The 21,420-nt window shown below is 52.6% G+C and overlaps 3 protein-coding genes and 1 pseudogene across 4 annotated transcripts; 2 read left to right on the top strand and 2 right to left on the bottom strand.

The window, feature by feature from the left end:
- Positions 1 to 264: 264 nt before the first annotated feature.
- LOC307067912 (uncharacterized protein) lies at positions 265 to 1,528 on the bottom strand (the record flags this gene model as incomplete). The annotated part of the gene is made up of 2 exons (XM_079725537.1): positions 265 to 1,177; positions 1,524 to 1,528. 2 exons carry the CDS (start codon positions 1,526 to 1,528, stop codon positions 265 to 267), a joined length of 918 nt encoding a protein of 305 aa, XP_079581663.1.
- A 690-nt stretch (positions 1,529 to 2,218) lies between these two features.
- Positions 2,219 to 4,306, bottom strand: LOC307067911 (uncharacterized protein SPEM3-like; the record flags this gene model as incomplete). The annotated part of the gene is given in 4 exon segments (XM_079725536.1): positions 2,219 to 2,725; positions 2,729 to 3,362; positions 3,529 to 3,844; positions 4,303 to 4,306. Coding segments are annotated over 4 exon segments (1,461 nt in total).
- Positions 4,307 to 6,384: 2,078 nt separating this feature from the next.
- LOC307068466 (acetylcholine receptor subunit beta-like) lies at positions 6,385 to 13,261 on the top strand (the record flags this gene model as incomplete). Its single annotated transcript, XM_079726341.1, has 9 exons — positions 6,385 to 6,411; positions 6,963 to 7,072; positions 7,177 to 7,285; positions 7,651 to 7,798; positions 8,263 to 8,472; positions 11,441 to 11,664; positions 12,159 to 12,340; positions 12,680 to 12,842; positions 13,148 to 13,261. 9 exons carry the CDS (start codon positions 6,385 to 6,387, stop codon positions 13,259 to 13,261), a joined length of 1,287 nt encoding a protein of 428 aa, XP_079582467.1.
- A 1,411-nt stretch (positions 13,262 to 14,672) lies between these two features.
- Positions 14,673 to 20,749, top strand: LOC307067910 (uncharacterized protein SPEM2-like; annotated as a pseudogene). Its single transcript has 9 exons — positions 14,673 to 14,690; positions 14,775 to 14,927; positions 15,090 to 15,147; positions 15,281 to 16,537; positions 17,321 to 17,360; positions 17,554 to 17,611; positions 17,730 to 17,935; positions 18,212 to 18,307; positions 20,453 to 20,749. The product of its transcript is annotated as an uncharacterized protein SPEM2-like (transcript).
- Positions 20,750 to 21,420: the final 671 nt, after the last annotated feature.

Here is a 21,420-nt window from a genome sequence, read left to right as displayed (position 1 = left end):
CTTGTCTCTTTATTCCTCATGCTTATCTGTCCCCTCTCTAAGTTTCTCATCACACAATGATATCCCCACTACTTGACCATCTCCGGTGAGTTGTTGGATGTCTCTCGGTGAAGGCACCTGGGAGACAGCTTCGCACTTGTCCCTACCTGCTCTGAACTGTCTCTGGCAGGCGTCAAAGACCACACGCCCAGGCCGGTTGCCTGACCCAGGACAGTAGGGCTTCCAGCTGGTTTTGGGAGGCGTAGACATCTGGCGATAGTTCTGTCAGGCTGGAGGAACTGTATCCATGCGGTTGTACACCCAGTCTTGGCTGCCTGTGCGCTGCGAGGAGGTTAGCAGGGCATTGTAAGCCACTTGAGCCTTGGGAGAGCAGGAGTTCTGCCTGCGTGGGAGAGAAATCCATTGTATGTGCTGCCTTGCATCCTCCTTTCGAGGAACTGCCTCAGATATAAATGACTTTTGGGTCTGATGTGGGCCCAAAACTTGGACAGAGTCAGTTCCCAGAGGGTTCTTGTGGAGGCCAGGGTTTGGGATAAGGCCTGAGTTGTTATGGAGGCCTGGTCTCTTGGGTAAGCCAGAGTCTTGAGTAAGGGCTGGACCCTTATGGGGGCCAGGATCTCGATTAATTCCTGTGTCCTTGTGGAAGTTAGGGTCATGGGTATGTTCTGAGCTTCTGTAAATTCCAGCATCTTGGGTAAGGCCACATCTCCTTTTGACTTCAGTGGCTTGGGTAAGGCCTGGATCCTTATGGAGGTCAGAATCTTGAGTAAGGCCTTGGCTTCTGCAGATGCCAGAATCTTGGGTCAGACCTGGATTCTTGTAGTCTCCTGAGTCTTGGGTAAGTCTTGAGCCCTTATAGATGCGAGGGGTTTGCACAAGGCCTGGGTTCTTATGGAGACCAGATTCCTGGCAAAGGACTGAGCTCTTGTTGATTGCAGAGTCTTGGGCAATGTATGGACTCTTCTGTGGCCCAGAGTCTTGGGTAAAGTCTGGACTCCCAGAGACTCCTGAATCTTGGGCATTACCTGTACTCTTGTCACATCCAGAATCTTGAGAAGGGTGTGGGCTATTATGGAAGCCTGTTTTTTGGGAGAGCGCTTGACTTTTATAGAGTACAGTCTCTTGGTTTCGCTCTAGATTCCTATAGACTCCAGAATCGTGCATGAAGCCTGAGCTCCTATTAATGTGAGCAGTTTAGGAGAAATGATGTGTTCTTGCAGAGACTAGAGAGTTGCGTGAGATATGGGCTTTTAAAGAAACGTCCATGTAGAGTAGAACCTAACATCTTCTGGGAGCCAGAATCTTGGGTAATGACTCGATTCTTCTGAAGTTCAGAGTCTTGGGAAAGGCTTCGATTCTTTCAGAGGTAAGGGTCTTGGGTAAGGGCTGGAAGCTTGTGGAGGCCTGGATCTTGAGCAAGGCCTTGGTTCTTGGGGAGGCCTGCGTCTCGGGTAAGGCCTGGGTTCTTGTGGAGGCCTGGATTTGTGGTAAGTCCTGGGTTTCTGGAAACTCTACAGTCTTGCCACATCCAGAGTTTTGAGAAGGGTGTGGGCTATTTTGGGAAAGGCCATGACTTTTATAGGGTACAGTCTCTTGGTTTCGCTCTAGATTCCTATAGACTCCAGAATCCTGCATATAGCCTGAGCTCCTGTGAATGTAAGGAATTTGGAGAAATGATGTGTTCTTGTGGAGACCAGAGGGTTGGGTGTGATACTGCCTTTTAAACAAAGGTCCATGTAGAGTAGAACCTAAGACCTTCTGGGAGCCAGAATCTTGGGTAATGACTGGGTTCTTCTGAAGTTCAGAGTCTTGGGAAAGGCTTGGATTCTTGCAGAGGTAAGAGTCTTAGGTAAGGCCTCGAAGCTTGTGTAGGCCTGGATCTTGAGCAAGGCCTGGGTTCTTGGGGCTGCCTCAGTCTCCAGTAAGGCCTAGGTTCTTGTGGAAGCCTGGGTCTTGGATAAGGCCTTGGTTCTTGTGGAGGACTGGATTTAGGGTAAGGCTTGGGTTTCTAGAAACTCTACAGCCTTTTGAAGAGCCTGAGGCGCTTTGGAGGACAGAGCCTTGGTTGAGGCCTAGACTCTCATGAAGTTCAGCGGTTTGTGGCTTGTTTGGGGTTTGGGAAGTAGTGAATAACTGGGGAGGGATGGCAACCTGGGGAGAGAGGACAGACTGAGGAGACTTGGAGGGTGGGGGATAGGTGGGGGGTTCATATTAAGGTCTAGGGCTTCTGGTGGTTGCTGTGTTGATGAAGGACAAAGGATCTGGGAGAAACAAGAGGCAGAGAAAGAGTGCATGGTGGAGGCATGGTGCATGGTGAGCTCTGGGCACTGGTCGGAGAATAGAAGCAAGGTTGAGAAGGTGCATCATCCTTGGAGTACACTAGGAATTTGGGGTACAGTGGAGTCTGGAGGTCCGTGTTTCTCTTCTCAGACCTGCAAGGATGGAAGCTACAGTAAGGGAAGGTCTTGGACTGTACAAATTTGTCTTTGGCACCATTTGAGATCTTCCATTCCATATTCCCCAACTCCATGTAACCCAATATGGGTCCTGTGGAGGGCTTGGCACTGTCCCCACTACATTGCTTCAGTGTTTGCTCAGCTGTACCAGAGCTCACCAGACCATGCCCCTCTTGGGGCCTGGAGAGGGTACCCAAGTCATTTCTGGAGTACCCAGAGTTCTGAGGGGGACACACATGGAATAAGTTCTGCTTTACACTGCGGGCGTCTTAGACCACATGGCCAGTGGAGAGGCCTTGGCTGAAGGCAGACAAGGTAGAGGGAGTAGAATCTAGGATGGGGGTAGGGGTGTTCGAAGGGACTAGTGTGGTCGTCAGTGCCATGACCAGTGCTGGGACAGTGGTTGTGGCAGAGATCGGGACAGGGGCTGTTGTAGGGGCTAGGGCAGGAGTAGTAGCAGGGGCAGAAGTTGGGAGAGGGACCAGAGTGTTGGCATGGGTATAGGTCAGATGAGCATGGGTCAGGGTGCAGAGAGAAGTGTGGCCCAGGAATTGGGCTGAGGCATGTGAGGGGGCCTTGGCTGGCGTATGGGCTATGGTATGCTCAGGGCCATGGACTTGGGCAGGGCTGTGCTCAGGGTTGAGGGCTGTGTAGGGTGTCTGAGCCGAGGGGGTGGTGTGCTCAGGGGGGTGGAATGTGGAGCAAGTCTGGGTCTGAGGTTTCACGTGCTCGGAGGGTTGGGCGGAGGAGAAGGTCTGGGCTTTGTCAGGAGTGTTCCCAGTGGTGTGCACTAGGGAGAAGGCCTGGGCCTTGGCGGAAGTGTGCTCATGTGCGTGGCCTTGGGAGCAGGTCTCGGCCTGGGGGTGGTGTGTGCTCAGTGGGATGACCTGAGGAGCAGGTCTGGGCCTTGGCAGGAGCATGTGCAGGGAGCTGAACTGGGGAGCAGGTCTGTGCCCACGCTGGGGCCTGGACTGTGTCATAGCCTGGGGTCTTAGTCTTGCTCTCTTGGGGCAGGCGGAGTGGAACCACGTCCACCTTGCTCATTCTGTGGAGCTTGGAAGATGTCTCTTACCTGGAGTTAAAGGTGGCTTGGGACTTTAAGGCTGTGACTGGAGGGGCGTCCCCAGCTCCCACTACCCCCTCCTTCCACAGTCCCCGTGGAGCCTCCGTGGAAGCCGGAGCCCGTCCACACTGAGGCGGCATCCAGCAGCACTTAGAAGCCGTCTCATCATCTGTTTCTGGTATCCAGGAGTCAAGGTGTTTTGGGTGCCCGAGCAGGAAGCTTGGGCAATGGCGGAAGCGGGGAGAAACTCTTGAGCATATGTTCTTGGGTTCCACCGAGCAGTGCATGCACATACGATGGCTGCCTACACAGCTGTCTTGCTTGTCTGTGGGGAAAGGCGAGATGGGACAGGGCCTGGGGTCCTGAGGGGCTGAGAATCAAGGCAGGGATAGAAGAAAGGGGACAGGCCTACATCCCTTGTGCACATGCTGGTGCCCACTTACCTTTGGGGAAAATACGGTTGAAACCTGCCGGCAAGAATCACTTCAGTTGCATCCAGAGCTGAGGGAAGCAAGGGAGCGTGGAGTTCGGGATCAGGTTGAGCCCTGAAATCCAACCCTTGTCCGGCCACACCCCAGCAGCCCTACCACCTCAGCCCCTTCAAGACCCCAGGGCTCCCCCAACCCCGCTGCCCAGATCCTGCCCTGACCAGAGTCACCACATTGATCCCCACGTTGAGCAAGATGAAGCTGACCAGGATCAGAAGAATTGAGTCTCCTAGGTCTTGGCATTTCCTGGGGGTGGTGCCAGAGCACGGCTGGGCTCAGTAATGGGTTTGCTTACCCATGGCCGGATATCCCAGGACTGCCTGGGTCCCCTGGCCTCCATATGTATACTGGGAACCAGACTGGGTCATAATGGGGCAGGTGGTGGGGTCACAGTGAGGGAGGGGGACGAAAAGCAGGGCCCAGGGTGGCATTCCTTGGTTATCAGGGTCAGGTAAGCTGAGCCTGGACAGTCAAACAGGGCCTGGAGGCCGGCACCCCTCCCGTCGAGCGGATTACTTCCTTCTGAATCTCAGCTCTAGGACATAGACCACGACTCTCAGCCCTTCCCTCTAGGATGAAACTAGAGCCTATATAGGCATGTTATTGCTCTAGATTAAGAGTTCTCGACCCACGCTCCCACCTTCTCTGTTGATACCTGTTAAGCAGGAGCTCTGGAAAGGAGCCAGCTATGATTCACAAGAACTAAGTTCTGGATGGATCAAGAGCCACTTCTTGTTTGCCCTAGACAATTTTCCAAAAATCGTATTCTTCCTATAGAATGCTAACCTTATTTTTTTACATGCAGTTTCTAGCTCCTGCAACTCAGCTGGGGTCCTGCCAGGGAACAGAGGCTGAGGAAGGGCAGAGGAGTTTCGCAAGGAATCCCTGGCTCATAGAAGGGCAGCTAGGATGGGAAAGGGGCCAGAGCCATGGCATGGCTGGACCTGTGCCTGGGTTGGGGGGGACATGAACACCTAGCTACCTCAGCAGGAATTCCTTCCAGGTCCCCTTTAAAGCTGAGGTCTTTAGGGTAATGGGTCTAGAATAAAAAAGACAAATGGGACATAGCTTTGAGCCCCCTCAAATGAGATACCACTTCAGCAATAAGTCCCACCCTCCTCCCCTACAGGTCAGGCCAAGGAGGGTGAGGGCCTCTTTGTCTCTAGACCACATACACCCCTCCAGCTTCTAACTGAATAGAACTTGCTTTACCTCAGCTGGCTGTTAGGTACCCAAAAAGGCTCTGCTCCCGGGGGACCAGTCTCCACTCCATGCTTTCTCAATTAAAGACGATTTATACAATTGAAGTGTTGTCTGCCATCTGTGGGTAGCAGACTTTGGCAGTTGCTCGGGGAGGGATGAAGTCCCAGGGGCGGGGCGGGTAGGCTGGCGGCTGCCCCCCAATAACAGGTGCACATTCCTGGGCGCCTCGTCACTTCCCTTGCGCTGCTGTCCTGGCGGATCACGCATGGGGACTCACTGAGCGACGCGGCGGGCTATGACCCCAGGTGGTGCTGCTGCTGGGGGCGTTGGGGCGCCTTTCGCCCCGGGTAAGTCTGGGCTTCAAAGGGACAGTGACAGGGCCAGAGGTCGTGGCCGGGCACCAGGGCTTCACTCAGTTCTCTCCTCCTCCAGGCGCCCGCGGCTCGGAGGCAGACAGCCGAGTCCGCGAGAAACTTTTCTCAGGCTATGATAGCTCGGTGAGGCCGGCGCGGGAGGTGGGAGACCGTCTCGGGGTCAGCCTTGGTCTCAACCTAGCGCAATTAATCAGCCTGGTGAGGGCGCACGCGGGGAGCTGAGGTCTGGCCCACGAGCCGGCTGGGGTGCGTGGCTTTAGGCAGGGCAGTACCCAGGGACCACTGGGGATGGGGTCCGGGGCGAGGCCAGGCTGGGTGACTGACGGGCCGTTAGTAGAGATTGGGTTGAAATCGGACCAATGGACAAGCTGTGGGCGTGGCTGCTGGACGGGCCAGGATTGAGCCGGGCAGGATGATGAACGGGCCTGTGGGCGGATCTCAAAGTGGAGCTGGGGCCGATGGACAGGCCAGAGAGCGGACTTTGAGGCGGGGTCACAGGCTGGGGCGGACCTTGGTGCCGGACAAGGTCAATAAACAACAGCGGGCAGAGATTCACTCCGGCTGGGGCTGGGACAGATAAATGAACTGGCTGGCTGTATGGCCAGCAGGACGTTTACGAGATAGAGGCGGAGCTTAAGCCAACGCAGTTTATAGGAGGTCGGCTTGAACCGAAGAGGGTGCGACTCAGAAAAAGAGGGGAGTTTCCAGGGAGAGTTTACCCACCGAGCCCCTCATTTCTCTACACTGCCATCATATCTACCCTTTAAACTTTTCCCTTCTAGAACGAGAAGGATGAGGAGATGAGCACAAAGGTCTCCTTAGACCTGGTACGGAGACCCCCGCAGGGTGGAAAGGGCGGGCGTCCCGCTGCCTTTACAATTTCCTCGAATGTCCCGCCCAGTAAGATTTTTTTTTTTTTTTTTTTTTTTTTTTTTTGCATCACGACCTCAGAAAACACATTTATAACTGAAACAGAAGCTTCAGGAAACAATACCTGTCTTTACTATGGGAGCTGCATTCCATGCATTTTTCATTCTAAAAATTTTTTAACACTGGTTTGGGGCCACTCATTTGATTCCGGACCTATGAAAAGGGTCGTTAACTGCAGTTTGAAAACCACTGTTTTAGAGGCTAGCGTGCAACCCCCTCGTTTTTACAGAAAAAAGAAATTGGGGCCCGATGAGAGAGAAGGGGAAATTAGTTGATAGGGTCCCAAAGAGTGCAGCTGGAGTCTTAAACAGAGCCCCGGCCTCCGGAACCACAGACCATGCCTGCGCGGCTCTCCTCCCTTGCATTCCCTGCCTGGGCTTCCTTCGCACATCCCAAGACTTCTTCCAGCCCCCAGCCCCAGACGGCCCCTCAGCCTCTGCTTCCCTAGGAGTGGACTGACGACAGGCTGAGCTGGGACTCTGAGGAGCACGAGGGCATCACTTCACTCCGCATCACTGCCGAATCCGTGTGGCTACCAGACGTGGTGCTCCTAAACAAGTAAGGATGTTCCCAAAGTCTGGGAGGTGGGGCAGGGCCTCTGGAGGGGCGCGGCCTCCGGAGGGAGGGGCCTGATCCCAGATGAGAAGATTCTTTCCCTGCAGCAACAACGGAAATGTTGACGTTGCTCTGGACATCAGCATCGTGGTGTCCTCCGACGGCTCCGTGCGCTGGCAGCCCCCGGGCACCTATCGCAGCAGCTGCAGCATCCAGGTGTCCGGGCCCCACCTGAGAAGCTCAAGGCGCTCCTAGGAACCCTCACTCGGATATCCCTCCTCCATTATCCCCATGACCCTCACGTCTCTCTTACGCTTCTGATTTTCCTTTGAGTTTCGTCTTCTCTGTCCACTTTCATTGACTTCCAGTCTTCCTCAGTGACCGCCCCCCTCCATTGTCCATGACTTCCCCGCATAACCTTCTTATTCCTCTGTGACTCCACTTCTCTGGGATCTTCCCCTGGTGGTCCCTATCTCCCTAGTGCCCCATATCCTCTGACCCCTGTCTGCCCTGTGACCTCCCCAACTCCCCCAGCCCTGACCAGCTCTCTGGCAGCTCTAGTGACTCTCCACTCCATCCCGGTCACCTACTTCCCCTTTGACTGGCAGAACTGCACCATGGTGTTCAGTTCCTATAGCTATGACAGCTCAGAAGTCAGTCTGCAGACCGGCTTGGGTCCCGATGGGCAGGAGCGGCAGGAAGTGCACATTCATGAAGGCACCTTTATTGGTGAGTGGGCATGGCTCCCATGTCCATGGGCTTTATGATTTCCAGTTTCTAACAGGCTGATAAATATACTCCATCAGTGAGTCGCTGTGGGTTCAGCAAGATAGGTGTAACTGTCTATATTTTATGGTTATGGAAATTGAGACTTGCTCAGATTTATTAGAGATGGGCTGTCCAGCCCAGGGACCGTAGCTAGCCCCTTATTACATCAGTCCCCCCTGCTCTAGGATGTGGCAGAGAAAGCCATATCTGGGAATTCCCTGGCGGTCCAGTGGTTAGGACGCCACACTTTCACTGCTGAGGGCCCGGGTTCAATCCCTCGTTGGGGAACTAGGATCCCACAAGCAGCGCAGTGGTGCAGTGAGGCAAAAAAAAAAAAAAAAAAAAAAAACAGAAAGCCGTATCTGGCACCAAAAAAGACAGGTTCCACATCTGTGTCACCTTCTCTTCTCCCTCCCCCGCCCACGAGAATGGTCAATGGGAGATTATTCACAAGCCTTCTCGGCTAATCCAGCCTCCAGTGGATCCTAGGGGAGGGGGGGAAAGATGGCGTGAAGAAGTCACCTTCTACCTCATCATTCGCCGGAAGCCTCTCTTTTACCTGGTCAACGTCATTGCCCCACGCATCCTCATCACTCTTCTGACCATCTTCGTCTTCTACCTGCCACCAGATGCAGGTAAGAGGGGAAGGGGCCCAGCACTCCTTCTTACCAATTTCTCAGGTTCTTCCTCTTCGCCTATAATACAGGGAAGGTTTTCGTGCCAACTGAAGCCTTCATGAACTGTGCTTCAGCAGTCTGACCCAGGTTTTCCTTTCAGGAAGAGCGTTTGCCTCTGCATCCAGATTTCCCCTCCAACCTCAAGCTCTACCTCCCCTCTGCTGCTCACTTCTCTGCACCCAGTAACTTCTGAACTCTTCCCTTCAGAGTCCTAGGATCTCATCCTTGGAACTGCCACTCCTCTGACCAACAAACTCCCAGGCTTAGCTAACGCTTCCTTTCCCTTTCCCCATTCCTGGCATCCTCCCCACCCCCCACCCCCCACCCCCCGCTTGTCAAATGCCGCCTACTAGTCCCTTAACCTCCTATCTCCCTTGGAAATAATAGCCAACATTTCTCTGGGAGACAGCACAATATGCTAACAGAGTAACCTTGGGCAAATTCCTTAATCTCTTAGTGCCCTGATCTGGAAATAGGCCAGTCGTTGTCCCTCCCCCATAGGACTATTTTGAGGATTAACGGAGTTAATAGAACTATGCCTGGTACTCTGTAAGCTTTGTGTAAGTGTAGGTATAGTCTTTTCTAATTTTGAGCACTTGCTATAAGATAATACAAACAATGTGTTACATATATTAACTCAGTTCTAATCTTCACAACTCTGTGAGGTAAGTACTGAATTGTCTTCCCGTTTCACAGAGGCTAAGTGAGTTGAAGTCATTCACCTGACATTACACAGAGAGAGGCAGTGTTGCTCTTCCAACCCTGCTTAGTACTAGTCTGATTCAGAGACTGATATCCTAAACACTCATATTCAAAACATGCTTTCCTGGGAGTTCCCTGGTAGCCTAGTGGTTAGGATTCTGGGCTTTTACTGCTGTGGCCTGAAAAACAAAACAAAACAAACAGAAAACACACTCTTTCCTTCTCTGTGTAATCAAGCCCTCTCTCAGTCTAGGGAAGGAGAGTGATGAATCTCTAGAACACACTTCCACATGTAACTTCTCCTTCTTCCTGGAGCAAGGCAAATCTTGGGACCCAATATTACAAGACTCAAGTAGAACAGACCATAATAGTTATTTATTTCAATACCTTCCATGAAGTTTTCAGTGCCTGTTGTATGCCACAGTAATAACCAGCCACCTGGCATATTCTTATATACTAGGTTTCATTTTCAGATCCTTCGATTTGCTATATAGTTCCTGCTACAGGGGTTGGTCCATTCATTCATTTAACAATATTTGTTAAACATCTGTAATGTGCAAGGCACTGGGAATGCATCAGTGAATAAAACAGACAAAATCCCTGCCCTTGTGGAGTTTATGTTCTAGTGGGGCAGACAGTCAGTAAACAAAATAAATAAACCCATTGGATAGTATATTATTATTTTTTAAATTAATTAATTAATTTAGGCTGCGTTGGGTCTTTGTTGCTGCGCGGGGGCTTTCTCTAGTTGTGGTGAACAGGGGCTACTTTCGTTGCAGTGCACGGGCTTCTCATTGCGGTGGCTCCTCTTGTTGTGGAACACGGAATCTAGGTGCACGGGCTTCAGTAGTTGTGGCACCTGGGCTCAGTAGTTGCGGCTCACGGGCTCTAGAGCACAGGCTCAGTAGTTGTGGTGCACGGGCTTAGTTGCTCTGCGGTATGTGGGATCTTCCTGGACCAGGACTCAAACCCGTGTCTCCTGCATTGGCAGGCAGATTTCTAACCACTGTGCCACCAGGGTAGTCTTAGATAGTATATTAGGAGAGGTCAATTCCTAAGAAGGAAAAACAGGAAAAGGGTTTGGGGAGGATGAGAATGGGGGTAGGGGTTGCAATTTATTTATTTATTTAAACAATTTTGTTGAAATATAGTTGATTTACAATGTTGTGTTTCATTTCTGCTGTACAGCAAAGTGACTCATTTATATATATATATATATATATGTGTGTATATATATATATACACATATATATATATATATATATTTTTTTTTCATATTCTTTTCTGCTATGGTTTATCACAGGGGTTGCAATTTAAAAATAGGATGGTCAGTGAATGCCTCACTAAAAAGGGAATGTTTGATCAATATTTGAACAAAGACTTGAAGGAAGTGAGAGAATGACCCTGGTAGATATGTGGGGGAAGAAATTACCAGGAGGAGTTAACAGTGAATGCAAAGGCTCTGAGGTGGGCGTGTGCCTTGCATATTCAAGAAATAACCAATGAAGTAATAACTGAAAGAAGTAAGCAAGAGAGAAAACAGTATGAGATGTAGTCAGAGAGCAAATGGGAAGGCCTTGTAGACTTCAGTAAGGACTTTTATGCTAAAGGCTATGGGAAACCACTGGAGTGATATGATCTGATTTACATTTTAACGGGATCAATCCGGCTGCTCTGTTGAGAACAGTCAGCAGGGGGGCAAAGGATGAAGCAAAGAGGAGGCCTTTATAATAACTCAGATCTGAGGTAATGGTGGCTTGTACCAGGATGGTAGTGGTAGATGGGATAAGTCATCAGTTTCAGGATATATTTTGAAGGTAGAGCCAATAGGGTTTGGTATGGATTGCATATGGGATGAGAGAGAGGAGAGCTGAGAATGATTCCGAGGGATTTGGCCTGAGCCACAGGAAAGATCGAGTTGTCATTTATGAACTGAGGAAGACAGTGGGAGGAGTCGGTGGTGAGGGAATTAAGTTTTGGACATGTTAAGTTCGAGATGTCTATTGGACACCCAAATGGAGAGGTTAAGTAGGCAGGTGGATACAAGTGTGGAATTTAGGGGAATCAGTCCAGGTTGGAGGTATAAATGTAGGAGTTATTTGCATGCAGTTGGCCCTTCCAAAAGCCTGTCCTTGAGTGGGCTGGAAACACGGTCACTGATTATGCCAGGGAGATTGCTTTCTGGCAAAGCCTAATCCTTCCGCCTTCCCCTCTGTCCCCCAAGTAGAGCAGATGGGGCTCTCGATCTTTGCCCTGCTGACCCTTACTGTGTTCCTGCTGCTGCTGGCAGACAAAGTGCCTGAGACCTCCCTGTCTGTCCCCGTCATTATCAAATACCTCATGTTTACCATGGTCCTCGTCACCTTCTCAGTCATCCTTAACATCGTAGTCCTCAACCTGCACCATCGCTCACCCCACACCCACCAAATGCCCCTTTGGGTCCGTCAGGTAAGAAGATCTCCTCTCCAACCTGTGTTAACTCTCAATCCTAGTATTTGGCTTTTTGTCCAGGTATCGCTCCTCACTCCCACCAACTTTCAACCTTCCCTTTCACAGACCTGAGGGAGAACAACAACTCCTGGTAGAGCGTCAAAGTGCCAAGGTCTTTGGGTGTTGAAATGTTGCCCAATTAATTTTATCCTCCCATCATTAACATTGCGTAGATCCCAGACTCTCTTCATCAATACTGCCCATCGTGGGTCCCAAGGAAGCATTCTCAGGGTTAGGTACTATCAGGGTGGAAGCCCTCAGAACTTTTCTTTCCAGTCAGGATGCCTCCTAACCCCCTTAAGGACTCTTGGGCTGTGTAGTTGCATTTCATCTGTGGGATGCATGCACGCATGAGCAGGAATGGGCACGTGCCGTGGGGGTGGTTGGCGGCTTCCCTTCTGGTCTGAAAGCATAAGAGCCCCCTCCAACACGCCTCTTCTTCTACTCTGCAGATCTTTATCCACAAACTCCCTCCGTATCTGGGTCTGAAGAGACCCAAACCTGAGAGAGACCAGATACCGGAGCCACCTCCTATACCTCTCAGGGATTCTCCAGGAAGTGGCTGGGGTCGGGGAACAGATGAATATTTCATCCGCAAGCCACCACATGATTTTCTCTTCCCCAAACCCAACAGGTAGTATCTACTCCCCATGGCCCACGTAGAAGGGAGAGGGCGAACTACAGTTCCCAGAAGACTGTGCGGAGGCAGGCGTCCTAAGCTCTCAGAGGATGTCGTGGTTGAGCATCATGGGAGTTGTAGTCCTCCTTCTGTTGCCCACTTTGCGGGGAGGTGGGAACTAAAGCGTAAGGGAATAGGAGGAATTGCGGAAGGCTAGAGAGGTCGCCGCTGTTGAAGAGAACCTGAAGGGCTCTCTCACGTTTGGAAACCTGGATGGGCGTTGGAGGAGGGAGTTGGGGCGGGGCCTAGAGCACCCACGCAGGCCGTCTTTGTGCCCCGGTCGTGGCCAAACAGACTCGCCTCTTCCACGTTCCAGCCTGAACTGTCTTCCCCGGACCTGCGGCCATTTATCGATGGTCCAAGCCGGGCTCTGTGCCTGCCTCCCGACCTACGGGAGGTTGTTTCTTCAATCAGCTACACCGCTCAACAGCTGTGGGAACAGGAGGACCACGAAGCTGTGACTCCAAAGAGGGTGGGCTAAGGCAAGGCCTGGGCGGCCTTGGCTCCACTGGCAAACTTAGGCTCCGCCCCCAGAACTCGATTTCTTTTTCTGATTGGAAGTTTGCCTCACTTGGTCCCGCCCCCTGGCTTCCCACTTGTTCTTTACTCACATCCGTCGCCCGCAGTTTCGCTCTCTGCTATTCTGCGGGCCCGCCCTTGTCTCAAAGCCGTGGTTGGAGGGCGTGGGTGCAGTACAGGGACTTTGGGCCGCCTTCCCTGGGGGTTTGGAGCTCAGGAACAGTTTCCTCTTCCTACCCCCAGCTGAAGGAGGACTGGCAGTTTGTGGCCATGGTGGTGGACCGCCTCTTCCTGTGGACCCTCGTCATCTTTCTGGACGCCACGTACCACTTGCCCCCTCCCGACCCCTTTCCTTGAGGACGAGAGGGCCGAGACCGAGGTCCTCGGCCACTTGAATTGAGAGTTCGGTAGTACTCTCAAGGCCTATCCCTTTCTGCATCTTAACTCCTTCACTAGGAGTCCAATCCTCTCATTTCGTTTCTAGGGAGGAAGCCCAAGTGGGACTGGGCGGCTGGGGGTCTTGGGCACACGTGAAATGCACTATCCGCTTATTTACTCTTTGGCTTCTTGAAGAAGCTCCATTGGATATTCACATCTAGGTTGGCAATGAATGGAACAAAGAACAAGCACTAGATTGTAAGCCTTCTGAGGGCAGGAACTATGGCTGTTCACTGTAATATCCCCAGCACCTAGCACAGATCTTAACCTATACAGCCGGTACCTCTGACTGAATGAATAGGGAAATTTTTTTTTCTGTAAGGAAATACACTAAGTAATAGTGCTTATGTTTGCATGTTGGGACTAGTGGTCGTTTTTTCTTTGTTTTGACCTTTCTGTACTTTATTGTATTTTGTAATATGTATTATCTTTAGGATAAGAAAAGGTTCTTTCTAAAAGGATGCATTTGTAATGAGGATAAAAAAGCACACTGTAAAAACCTCAAGTTCCAGCTTTGGTGCTCAAACTTTGGACAAGCTACTAAACTGCTCTGTGCCTCAGTTTCTCCATCTGTAAAATGAAGCGAATAATAGTATCTGCTCCCTAGTCTGAGGATCATATGAGAAGATGAGAACAAAAGCATTATACAGTATACATAAGAGGTTACAAACTGGTGTGTTTTGTGTGGCCCATGTTGTTGGCCAGCAGAGTTTAAAATTTGAATTGGTTTGCTACTTTTTTTTTTTTTTTTTCTTGTGGTACGCGGGCCTCTCACTGTTTTGGCCTCTCCCATTGCGGAGCACAGGCTCTGGACGCGCAGGCTCAGCGGCCATGGCTCACGGGTCCAGCCGCTCCGCGGCATGTGGGATCTTCCCAGACCGGGGCACGAACCCATGTTCCCTGCATCGGCAGGTGGACTCTCAACCACTGCGCCACCAGGGAAGCCCTGGTTTGCTACTTTTAAAATGTGGATATTTCACAGAGAAATTTGGATTTTTGGCTTCTCTTGAAACTTTTAAAGAACTACAGGCTAGTTCTAAGAAGCCCAACAGGCTACATAAGCTGCCCTAATGTCTCGAACAATGAAATGGAGGAAATGCTATATGCATGATCCAGTCACTATGAAGAATGTCTCTCATCTGTAGCAACCCTGCTTGCAAATCAAGTTAAGCAAGGCCCCATGGAGACAGAAGGAGAGACTGAACTCTGGTGACAAGGCTCCATGTAGTGGGAGCCGAGGGCAGAGACGGCCACATAAAGGGCCTGCTGATTGGATGAAAGATTGGGCACCTCTGCATTGTGACTGCCTGCAACCTGCCTCATTATGACCATGCTCCCTCACCTGTTGGTGGGTGTCCCCAGGTCCTGGCATGAATTCACTGTGGGTCAGGGCCGGTGGGCAGGGGGCATCCCACGGTCCAGGTGGCCCTAGGACGCCCCCCCCACCATGGAAAACCGGCTCTGGTATGACAACTTGGGGTGCTGCCATCAATACCAAGAAAGTACCCAGAATGTGGAGGACTAACTACTCCTGCTGCTGGGCCTTGTCATTCTTGTCAGCATTGGGATCAGCATGGCAACTATGGTCAGCGATGGTTGGGGACCACCAGTAGGGGTGAAGAGGGCAGAGGGTGGGAACCAGCTGCAGACTGCACCTCCGTCTGCAGCAACGGTCTTGGCTGGGAATGGGGGTGAGGGTATAGAGCCTGGCCTTCATTTTCACCCACCCCACCCCACCCCACCCCAGATATGGCATGGTCTCCAGAATGCCTTAGACAAGGCCATGTATTGGATTAATCAGAAAAGTAAGTACAGAAGACAGGTAGGGGGCACACCACCCCCGCCATTCCCAGGGCCCTAGAAACCAAGGTCCCCAGGTTCCCAACCCTGAACTCTTCTGACAGTTGCCCTGCCCTCATGGACTCTCGCTTCCCACAGATGAAATCTCGCAGGCTTGTGAAAGTTCCCCCAAACAGCCTCCAGCCAAGCCCAAAGACATCCACGTCCACTGCACCCTGGACTCTGTGGAAGTGAGAATGGCCCGGCCAACTAGCTACTCCTCGTCCTCCTACCATCATCTCCTCAACTGTAGCTGCAGCTGCAGCTGCCGCCCCTGCACCCACCAGCGGAGGCCGAAGATCCGCAGACAATTCCCCTACAGCCGCTCAGGCTTCCGTAGGCCGCATCACAGCCACGGGATGTCACAGCTGCGGCTGATGCCCTCCTTTGATTGGGAGGACCCGGACTTCTGTCTGGAGGAGGAGGACGACCTTTCCTTCCCACAACCAAAGTACCCGTGGGGGTGCTGGGGAGGGCTCTACCAGCAGATGGGCCTGCCCTCCAACGTGGGCCTCTGGGGCCGCCAGGGTGGCATCCTGGCCAGCCTGCCACCACCCTGTCTCTACCTGTCGCCCGAGCTGCACCGCATGCCCAAGCATGTGGAGGCCAAGTCTGAGCTAAGGCTTCAGTCCTTCGGGGCCCCCTGCTCACCATCCCGCATCTAGGGCCACGTGGACACTGACCAGTGGACCTCGTCTCCACCACTTCCCTGATGGCTGCCCCCTAATCCTCATGGGTCCCTGGGGGGCACAGCACTTACCCCACAAGGGGCCATCTCCCGTATGTCTCCTGGGATCAGCAGTGGCGTGGTCTGGAGGGCTCTGAGCCTCCATCCGCCCTGGTGCCTCGGTGCCTCGGGCAGCGCAACTCCCCCCCGGCCCACGGACAGAGCCTCCCCAGCTGTGCTCACAGCCAGCGCAACCGCAGCCCGCGCCCCTCCTCGGGACACTTGAACTACTCCCTGGATCCCCACGAGATGCGGCGCCGCAGGCCGAATGGGCAGAGATGCTGCCTGTGAGGCGCCCTCTGGCCACCTCCGCCTCCCTCACGGTGCTGGCCGAGGCCTCTACCAGCGGGCCTCGGATCCCAGCTCAGCGCTGCTCCTCCGCCCCTCCCAGACTCTGCCCGACGTCCAGGCTACCGAACACCCTCCACCCCTGCCCACCTTCATGCCACTCAGCTGGAACCCGTGGGACAATGCCAACTACCGGGTATATGACAGACTGGAGCTGAAGTGGCAAGTGCAGGAAGCCAAGTGCGGGCCAACTCGCTGCTACCTTCCACCTCGGCCTTGAGGCCCTCCCTGCATGGAAGCCAGGCTGGGAAAATGAACTGGCCAACAGCTAATGGGGGCGGGTGGGGGGCAGCATGGCATGGAGAGAGGAATAAAGAGCGCCAGGGTCCAGAAAACATTGGCGGTCTGTGGCTTGGAAGCACCACTCCTTCTGCCAGCTTGGGTCCCTGCCCTTGGCTTCCTGCAATAAGAAGCCAGTGTCCCCTTCTTGGCCTGAGGGTCCCCTTGGTTTAGTGGCCACAGCCCTGCCAGCAGGCCCCTCCTGGTCCGATACCATGCACTAAGTAGATCTGCAGCTGCAGACTCCAAACCACTGGTCTCTGGGCACCTCCTCTGTGTCTCAGCTGTCCCTGTCCCCAAAGAGCCTGATAAAAGATTCTGCTTCCAAACTGGGAGGTTCCACATCTGGGCAGGTCCAGCTCCACAGCCAGTGAAGGGCATGAAGAAGGCTGAGGCTCTGGACTCCAGCCAGGCCTTCAGCAGGTCTCTGAGGCCAAGGTCTTCCTAGTCTCAGGAGGGGCCAAGAGATGGAATGTGTCATTTGAACAAGTGAATCAGCGGGCGGTGAGCAAATGACTGACTGCTCGAGGGGAGGTGAGCCGGCCTCCGGGCCCTGTTTGACTGTCCAGGCTCAGCTTACCTGACCCTGGTAACCAGGGAATGCCATACTGGGCCCTCCTTTTCATCCCCCTCCTTCACTGTGACACCACCACCTGCCCCATTATGACCCAGTCTGGCTCCCTGTATATATATGGAGACCAGGGGACCCAGGCAGTCCTGAGACACCAGGCCATGGCTGAGTAAACCCATTACCTACCCAAGCCGTGCTCTGGCACCACCCCCAGGAAATCGCAGGACCTACGAGACTCAATTCTTCTGATCCTGGTAAGCTTCATCTTGCTCAGTGTGTGAATCAATGTGGTGACTCTGGTGAGGGCAGGATCTGGGCAGTGGGGTTGGGGGAGCCCTGGGGTCTTGAAGGGGCTGAAATGGGTGGGCTGCTGCGCTGTGGCCGGACAAGTGTTGGATTTCAGGGCTCACCCTGATCCCGGCCTCCACCCTCCCTTGCTTCCCTCAGCTCTGGATGCATCTGAAGAGATTCTTGCGGGCAAGTTTCAACTGTATTTTCCCCAAAGGTAAGTGGGCGCCAGGGTGGGCTCAGGGTATGTGGGCCTGTCCCCTTTCTTCAATCGCTGCCTTGATTCTCAGCCCCTCAGGAACCCAGGCCCTGTCCAATCCCGCCTTTCCCCACAGACAAGCAAGACAGCTGTGTAGGCAGCCATCGCATGTGCATGCGCTGCTCCGTGGATCCCAGGAACATACGCTCAAGAGTTCCTCCCCGCTTCCGCCATCACCCGAGCTTCCTGCTCAGGCACCCAAACCACCTTGACTCCTGGATACCAGAAACAGATGATGAGACGGCTTCTAAGTGCTGCTGGATGCCGCCTCAGTGTGGACGGGTTTGGGCTTCCACGGAGGCTCCACGGGGACTGTGGAAGTAGGGGGTAGTGGGAGCTGGGGACGCCCCTCCGGTCACAGCCTTAAAGTCCCAAGACACCTTTAACTCCAGGTAAGAGACATCTTCCAAGCTCCGCAGGAGAAGCAAGGTGGACGTGGCTCCACTCCGCCTGCCCCAAGAGAGCAAGACTAAGACCCCAGACTATGAGCCAGCCCAGGCCCCAGCCCGGGCCCAGACCTGCCCCCCAGTTCAGCTCCCTGCACATTCTCCTGCCAAGGCCCAGACCTTCTCCTACAAGCACCCCCCTGAGCACACTACCCCCCAAGCCAAGACCCGCTCCCCAGCCCTCACCCCTGAGCACAGCCCCGCCCAGGTCCATGGCCCTGAGCACACCTCAGCCCATACCCCAGCCCAGACCCAAGCCCAGGCCCCCTCACATGCCTCAGCCCAGTCCCTGGTTCATACATCTCTCTGCACCCTGAACCATGCTCATCTGACCTATACCCATGCCAACACTGTGGTCCCTCCCCAAACTTCTGCCCCTGCCACTACTCTTGCCCTAGCCCCTACACAAGCCCCTGTCCCGATCTCTGCCACAACCTCCGTCCCAGCACTGGTCATGGCCCTGACGACCACTCCAGTCCCTTCCACCACCCCTACCCCCATCCTAGATTCTATTCCCTCTACCTTGTCTGACTTCAGGCAAGGCCTCTCCTCTGGCCATGTGGTCTACGATGCCCGCAGCGTAAAGCAGAATTTATTCCATGTGTGTCCCCCTCAGAACTCTGGGTACTCCAGAAATGACTTGGGTACCCTCTCCAGGCCCCAAGAGGGGCATGGTCTGGTGAGCTCTGGTACAGCTGAGCAAACACTGAAGCAATGTAGTGGGGACAATGCCAAGCCCTCCACAGGACCCATATTGGGTTACATGGAGTTGGGGAATATGGAATGGAAGATCTCAAATGATGCCACAGACAAATTTGTACAATCCAAGACCTTCACTTACTATAGCTTCCACCCTTGCCGGTCTGAGAAGAGAAACAGGGATCCCCAGACTCCAGTCTACCCCCAATTCCTGGTGTACTCCAAGGATGCTGCACCTTCTCAACCTTGCTTCCATTCTGTGACCAGTGCCCAGAGCTCACCATGCACCATGCCTCCCCCATGCACTCTTTCTCTGCTTCTTGATTCTCCCAGATCCTTTGTCCTTCATCAACACAGCAACCACCAGAAGCCCTCCACCTTAATACAAACCCCCACCTTTCCCACAACCTCCAAGTCTCCTCAGTCTGTCCTCTCTCCCCAGGGCCCCATCCCTCCCCAGTTATCCACTACTTCCCAAACCCAAAACTAGCCCCAACCTCCTGAACTTCATGGGAGTCTAGGTCTCAACCAAGGCTCTGTCCTCCAAAGGACCCCAGGCCTTACCGGAGACACAGGCCTCCCCAAGAACCCAGGCCTTGTTCAAGATCCAGTCCTCCAGGATCTTCGGGTCCTTAACGAACATCCTTACCTCTGCAAGAATCCAAGCCTTTCCCAAGATTCTGACCTTCACAAGAAGCCAGTCATTACGCAAGGTTCTGGCTCCCAGCAGATCTTAGGTTCTACTCTACATGGACGTTTCTTTATAAGGCCATACATCACCCAACCCTCTGACCTCCACAAGAACACATCATTTCTCCAAAGTTCTTACATTAATAGGAGCTCAGGCTTCATGCACGATTCTGGAGTCTATAGGAATCTAGAACAAAACCAAGAGCCTGTACTCAATAAAAGTCGAGGGCTTTCTCAACAAACTCACTTCCATAATAGCCCACACCCTTTTCAAGATTCTGGATGTGACAAGAGTACAGGTAATGCCCAAGATTCAGGAGTCTCTAGGAGTCCAGACTTTACCCAAGATTCTGGGCCACAGAAGAGTCCATACCTTGCCCAAGACTCTGCAGTCAACAAGAGCTCAGTCCTTTGCCAGGAATCTGGTCTCCATAAGAGCCCAGCCCTTGTGCAAACCCCTCGCCTCCATAAGGGCTCAAGCCTTACCCAAGACTCAGGAGACTACAAGAATCCAGGTCTGACCCAAGATTCTGGAGTCTGCAGGAGCCAAGGCCTTACTCAAGATTCTGACCTCCATAAGAATCCAGGCCTTACCCAAACCACTGAAGTCAAAAGGAGATGTGGCCTTACCCAAGATGCTGGAATTTACAGGAGCTCAGATCATACCCGTGACCCTAAGTTCCAAAAGAACTCAGGAATTAATCGAGATCCTGGCCCCCATAAGGGTCCAGCCCTTACTCAAGACTCTGGCTTACCCAAGAGACCAGGCCTCCATAACAACTCAGGCCTTATCCCAAACCCTGGCCTTCACAAGAAACCTCTAGGAACTGACTCTGTCCAAGTTTTGGGCCCACATCAGACCCAAAATTCATTTATATCTGAGGCAGTTCCTCGAAAGGAGGATGCAGGGCAGCACATACCATGGACTTCTGTCCCACCCAGTCACAACTCCTGCTCTGCCAAGGCTCAGGGGGCCTACAATGACCTGCTAACCTCCTCGCAGCGAAAAGGCAGCCAAGACTGTGTGTACCACCGCATGGATACAGTTCCTCCAGCCTGCCAGAACTATCGCCAGATGTCTATGCCTCCAGAAACCAGCTGGAAGCCCTACTGTCCTGGTTCAGGCATCCGGCTAGGGTGTGTGGTCTTTGACGCCCGCCGGAGACAGCGGGCAGGGACAAGTGCAAAGCTCTGTCTCCCAGGTGCCTTCACCGAGAGACTTCCAACTGCCGGAGTCAAGCTCCAGCGAGTCCGGGGATAACCGAGGGATGGGTAGCATCGGGGAAGGAAATAAATCTATCACACTTCTTAAAGAATCAGCATTGCATGTTTCTCTCTCTTCTTTATTGTTTACAATCACAGGTTTATATATTGTAGTTGATTACTTTACCAGGTACGTGACCAAACAATCTTAGCACAATCAAACCTCAAAATGTTCTATAAAGATTTTTTTAAAAAAAATATCCCCTAGTTTCTAGATGTCCTATTAAAATATTTCATCCTTTTACAATGGTTCCATGAAAATATTTACAATGTACCCTGCATGCCCTTTCTCGTTGTTTCCTTGAACTGAGACAGTGTTTTCTCCCTATCCTAGCAACCAATTCTGCTCTAAGCATTTGCTTTTCTATAATTAATCTTCGTTTATAATAGAACCATAAATTTCTATATCATCAGGAACTTCGGCCCATGGCCATAACTCCATACTCGAGGGTGTTTTTCATGAAAACATCCCCTTAGTTCCAGGCTCTTATTTCTTTACCCATTTCCCCGGGGCTTTAGTGGGTACTTCCCATTCTGTGGTAGTTTCAGGAGGGGGAGTCCTAGAGGAATTTTTCTTTCACGTGGAGCAACATCCCCCCAAAATTGCCCCTATATTTAAATTTATTATCATAAAACATAACAACAGAGCTGTAGTCCACCTTCCTGGCA

Source organism: Hyperoodon ampullatus (assembly GCF_949752795.1).
Source record: "Hyperoodon ampullatus genome assembly, chromosome: 19".
Classification (NCBI taxonomy): domain Eukaryota; kingdom Metazoa; phylum Chordata; class Mammalia; order Artiodactyla; family Ziphiidae; genus Hyperoodon; species Hyperoodon ampullatus.
The sequence above is the reverse complement of the archived record's forward strand: the minus strand, read 5'-3'. Positions and strand labels throughout refer to the sequence as shown.